Raw genomic sequence first — 5,701 nt, 5'->3', positions numbered from 1 at the left:
CAGTGGATAATTTGAAACTAAAATGTTGAGACAAGGAAGTCAGTTGAGTTGTCAATTTCCATTACCTGCACGATTTTATAGACCATTAGCTGATCATTGTTATAGTGCTGAAAGACAGGTTCCACTTGACTAGAGAGTTCAGGAAATGAGGATAAGCCGCCAGCACAAGCTAGTAACAGACATTTTATTTGTTCTTCCGAAAAATAATTAAAACTATCAAATGAAAATATTCCACATTTTGGTTGGTGCACGTATAAAACGTGGATCTCTTCATCTCTCTCTGCCCGGTATCGAACAAACAGAGATAAGGATTAAGAAATCCTTGTCCATTGTTTTGTGTGGTCTATGACTTATTTTAACTGGGACACCTGGCGAAATAGGGGGCACAATCTGGACCTAGCGAGGCTATTCTTTGGTGCAAATGCCTAACTTATCAGATTTGTCAACTTTGCATGTTTCTAGCATTCGTGCCTCTCAGAGAGCAGAGCTGCTTAGCACCACATATTTGCTTATCGTGCTGTAAAGTTTTTTTTTTTTGTGCGGTTGCACTTACCTGAACCGTCCATGCTTTTATTTTATCCGTTCGCAATGCGCCAACTTGATGGCTGTCATTGAACAGTTATTTTCAGTGAGTTCAAATGCTATCTACTCTCTTTCTGGAAAAGAGATGCTCTCTATTTTTGCCATTCATATAGTTATCTATCTTGTAAAGGTTCCTGGTTGTGATCTTAAATCAATGTCTAGGGTGGTTTTAATACACACTCCCCACAGTCATTTCTTCTGATGAATTACACTATGTAAGTACCACATGAGGATTAGTGCATGATAGATAGGAGTATACTACTAGCTAAGATATGAAGTGTTTCGCATAGTCCTCAATTTGCATATGACCATGTATTTTACTGGATACTGGATATGCAGAGTGCTCTTATTTTTTCTTCACTTTCATGTATAACCTCTATGCCATCCTTGGAGTCTTACTACAGTCTTTTGAGGCATATATGCTAGGACAGTGGTGATGAATAAACAATATATGCTGGTATGGATATGGATCCTATGATTGGACATTGATGATGAAGAACTATGCATGCTTGTATGGCTCCTATGATTAGATTAGGTCTGTTCAACCTTTCTTTTTAGAAAAAACAAAGAACTGTCTGACGAAGCTGAATTGTCCATTTGATCATATCCTTTATATATGCTGATGTGAGGATCTCGATTAAGTGCTCGTCTTTTCCATTTACGGCGTCATTTAAAATACCTTTTTATTTAGGTTGTTGCAGTTGCAGTCTCCAGTAGCATGTTCACCTAGCATCTCAATGCATCACAGTACACATCTATTTGTCTGACAAGTTGTTTTCAAGAGCAGAACACTGGAACACGATAGTGCAGGCAAGACAACGGACTGGTACTAATACTTATAGTAGTATATCTATATCGAAAAGCCAATCATTGGGCAACTAGCATGCTTAAATTTTGTAAGTACTCATGCTGCTTTCACCTGCTCCAATGCAATGTTCTTGCAAAGGCAATATAGCTTTTAGCCTAGCAACTAAAATACGCACCGGTGACATATTAGCACACAACACGGGGGGGTACGGATGTTTGGGAAGGACACAACAAAAGGAGCTAAAGATTCTTTCGTAATCCACCCCGTCTCTTCCTCTTTTCGGCCATTCGGTATAGTGGTCCAATGACAGGGACCTTTCCTTTGTCCCCAATTCCAAGGCTGGAAGCATGGCAGTGAATATTTCTATCTGCGCCAGGAAAAGAAATGGTTGTTTTTTGGCCTGCTGTCCTATGCTTTTATGTATGTATAACTGATTACAGCTCTAACCTCTGTCTTAAGAACACTAACTACTCTTGATTATCTGCAGATGGAGCTTCTGATTATAAACCAGCTAGCCGTTTATGAATAGTGGTGTTTCAACAGTGAAATAGAGTTGCAGAGTTGCTGCATGGATGTATGGTTTTTTTCTGCTTTTTTATAGTACAAATTACAGGTATACCTCATACTTCTCGCAGATCTTTACAGTAAAAAAAATTTGAATCAGGTCAAAGCATTCCTCATGGTGCTTGTGACAAATACTTTGACCTGAAAACATTGCGTTGAATTTTCTAATGCTGAATTGGTATGACGAGAGTTGGTGACTCCACCCCTAGCATTTCTAAACTCAACACAATGTTTGCTCCTCCATTGTTGATGAGCTATCAGCCTCCCAAGGTTGTATATGCTTGTTTTCTTGGTTAGCATGCTCACCATTGTGATCTGAACATTACATATGCCTTTTTCATCTCAGCCTAGTTAGTTGAAACTTATTGCATCACAGTAAAAAATAAAAATACATTTTTCAGGTTTAGTAATCCTACTAGATCATGTTGCATAGCTATATCTGAAATAGCAAGGAAAATTACAAAATATGCAGTGCATTTAGGCATCTGCAATATGCTAGCATTTATCTTATCAGATTTATCTCTACAAGCGAAAAGGAGTCACATGAAGGAAGCCGGTGATTAAAACAGTTTGCATGATCCAATGGCTGGACTACTGGCCTCATATTAATGATCTGCTGCCCTCCCAGAGGTAGTTTTAATCTGCAAAAAAGGTAAAAACATAAATGAGTGGGAAACTTGGGGATTTATGCCACATAAAATAATTCAGTTTATACAAATTTAACCAGAGATGAAGTTTTTGAATCTCCATAACAGGGAAGCAAAGACAGCTTGAATCTGCACTGTAATTACCATGCCATGGGGAAGCTCTGAACTTTTCATAACCCTCAGCCTCTTAGCAGTAGAAACAAATACACTGCAGGAATTAATAAACAATTTAATTAAGATAGTACACAGGCATGTTTCTGAATTGGCCTTATCAAAATTTGACAAATTCTAAATTATTAGAATTGTACAGTAATCCAGAAAATCTGATTGTCACTGAAGGTGATAAAAATTGTGCATTATAGTGTTCTTATGCTTAAGAAACTTACAGAAAGCCAGTAGGTGTGTGGATTGTGATATGCATATAAAGAGAAAGGAACAGGGAAGGCTTACTTCCATGGTAGGTCCCCAACTGGTGTCCTGCTCCCTCCATCGTCTTCGTAAACCAAAGTGTATTCGCCATTTCCATCCAATAACCCAGAAAATAGTTTCTCTTCCGTTCCTTGTTCTCCACTTTTAGTACAGTCTAAGTCCTTCTGAGCTGCAGGACCAAAATCATAATCTTCAGAAATAGAAGAAGACTCTGATTGGTTCTATTTAGATACTCAAGCATTCGTCTTTATAAAAAAATTGACCGAGTATTATTTTCTGTGGTCTGGTGTTTAATTTGTACCTTCAAGAAAGCCAGAAAACAACTCTTGGACGGCAGATGACAGCTTCTGAAAGTTGTCGTATGCTGCGAGGTCTATTTTCCTTCCAATGGGGATGCCGTCCATGTTTATTTTGACAAGCGGGCTCCTCTTGCAGGTTAGCTTCGCCTTGTCACCAGCTTCATCGTTTTGTCGGTCAGGCGATTGCTTAGATGAACTACCATTTGAGAGGTTTCTCCTGATGGCCCGGACCGGAGGCCAACCGACCACTGGAAGAACAGCACCTCTACATTGAATCAGAGCACCAGTGAGTTTCAGTAAGTCTCAAATTCCTCTTTTAAAACACAGCGAAGTTTTCAACAAACTAATTAAATATTTGAACTATGTAGCTGCATCCCTAATTATTGCACCGTTAATTTCCTGAACTGATTTGCTTTCACAATTGATCCAGAAAGTCAGGATCAGCAAGTAAAGCTGAAACAGACAGGAACGTTAAACTACGTAATCCATTCCCAAGATCACGCATACGCCGTGACAAAAACAAACAAGCATAGCTGATAGCTTCCATATCTGAGGGCACAAAAAGACGGGAAAGCCAGTAAAACAAGGATGTGTCCTCACCTCCCCTGTTGGGGGCTGCTGCTGCTGTGCACAGGCGCAGCAGCCGAGTCACGCGACGACGACGGGGGACAGCACCCTTTCTTCCTTTCACCTGCCATGTTTTCATCTCCCAATGTTAACCCATTCCCACACCCTTGCCTGTCCTGGTGCCTCTGATTACAAACTTCAAAAATCACAGGAAAAAAGCTGTCAGAAACAAAACGAGATTGCAGCTTTCTGAACTAATAAACGGCTGCATGTTTTTAATTTCCTTTGTACACTTACCTTCTGCCTTGGCACCAACGGTGGCCAAGAATCCTCTCTTTGCCCCTGTGGCAGTGGCAGTGGCAGTGCTAGTGGCGAGTCTCGAATGTGATCGGAAGCAACCAAGGGAGAGTGCCGTGCAGCTCTCCTGTTCTTGCTGCATCTTCTCTCTGGGGCCGGCTGGTCTCTCTTCCTCCTGGACACCAGGGAGGCCGAGCTTCAGCTCCAGCTTCGTGTCCTCCTCGGCTTCAGAGCTTGTGGTTCTTGACGATCTCCCTCCATCTGCTGCCTCCCTAACCACCTTCCATTCTCCCTCGCCTCGGATGAGGTTTAGCAGTTGAGGAGTGGAAGGAGCTCTCCCTCTGGAGTCTTCCTCCATGGCACTTGATCTAGGAGAGGCACAGGAGGAAAACAGACCTTCAATTTGCATATAAATATGTGGATGGTGGTAGTGTGTAGCCAGGGCTTTAGATAACATTTGACGGGGGAGTTGGGAGGAGTACAAGTAAGCTGCTACTTGAAAAGCTGAGTCTCGCACTCTACTTGGGACGGAGAAAGTGTGAAACAAACGTGCGATTTATGCAATTCCAAGGTCAAAGTGAACGCGAGCCGGGAAGAGAAAAGCTGGGAAAAGACACATGACTCGTGCTGTCACCAAATCAAATCACGTCAAAGGCATTCCCGGGAGCTCATCCTATCCGGCGAGGAGACAGCAAAACCCTCTCGAGCTGGCGTCAAGCAACGAAAGCGTGTTCTTGGAGTAGGTGCTCAAGCTAGCAGAGGAAAGGATCAGCAAAAGGTCACTTGAGAGTTCAGACACCAATCGAGACTCTAACGTCAGTTCTCGAGTCGATCCAGACGAGGGAGGTTTCTCTAGTTCTTCACAGGCCTTCTCGAACTGAATCGTACGGCAAGAAAATTCAATTCAGCAGAGACCAAGGAGCCAAGAAGAACTCACCGACCAGCTGCAGTCACCTGACCAGACCCGACCAGACCCGAAGTAACCTCTTCGTGAAAAACGTGCTCACGCACGGTCGCGAAAAAAAGAAAAAGACCAGACCCGAAGAACTCGAGAACCCAGATGAGGTGAGGTGGAGACGTGGAGCGAGGCCGTGAGAGGCGCTGCCGGCTAGCCAGCTGAAGGCCTGAAGCAAGCAAGTAGGCTGTTATCTGTGGCGGAGCTGCACCCTGAGCCTGGCCTCTCTTTTGTACCAGACCACCAGCATGGTGCCTGCCCCGAGCTGGCGCCGTTCTTTCTTTCTTTTTTTCCCATGGCCTACGTTTCTATAGCCCCCCTAGCTACACTACATCCCTGTAGCATGTATCTCTTCGGTCTCTCCTTTCAGCCCTGCACTTTTGCGCCCATCTGTTCTCGGCAAGGGTGTGTTTGGTTAAATGTCAAATCAAAATTACACAAAAGGATGAATGTCTGCATAGAGTACTTAATAAAGTCTATTTACAAAAACTTTTCAAGGACTGATGTAACTTTTCGAGACGAATCTAATGACGATAATTAATTAATGATTTGC

At 42.7% G+C, this 5,701-nt stretch overlaps 1 protein-coding gene across 3 annotated transcripts; it reads right to left on the bottom strand.

Annotated features, from left to right (window-relative positions):
* Nucleotides 1-2,270: 2,270 nt before the first annotated feature.
* LOC120698074 (auxin-responsive protein IAA18-like) lies at nt 2,271-5,423 on the bottom strand. 3 transcript variants are annotated; one of them, XM_039981552.1, is made up of 8 exons: nt 5,228-5,422; nt 5,131-5,162; nt 4,194-4,561; nt 3,930-4,092; nt 3,332-3,594; nt 3,052-3,199; nt 2,746-2,809; nt 2,271-2,595 (listed from the first exon to the last, which is right to left on the bottom strand). In XM_039981552.1, exons 3-8 carry the CDS (start codon nt 4,549-4,551, stop codon nt 2,560-2,562), a joined length of 1,032 nt encoding a protein of 343 aa, XP_039837486.1. In that variant the 5' UTR covers nt 4,552-4,561; nt 5,131-5,162; nt 5,228-5,422; the 3' UTR covers nt 2,271-2,559. The 3 variants fall into 3 exon arrangements, with proteins under 3 accessions (XP_039837486.1, XP_039837487.1, XP_039837484.1); XM_039981553.1 differs by lacking the exon at nt 5,131-5,162 and having other exon boundaries at nt 5,233-5,423; XM_039981550.1 differs by having other exon boundaries at nt 4,194-5,423.
* Between the last annotated feature and the right edge of the window lie 278 nt (nt 5,424-5,701).

This window comes from Panicum virgatum, chromosome 3K, assembly GCF_016808335.1.
Source record: "Panicum virgatum strain AP13 chromosome 3K, P.virgatum_v5, whole genome shotgun sequence".
Lineage (NCBI taxonomy): Eukaryota > Viridiplantae > Streptophyta > Magnoliopsida > Poales > Poaceae > Panicum > Panicum virgatum.
This window is presented reverse-complemented; position numbering and strand designations above follow the sequence as displayed.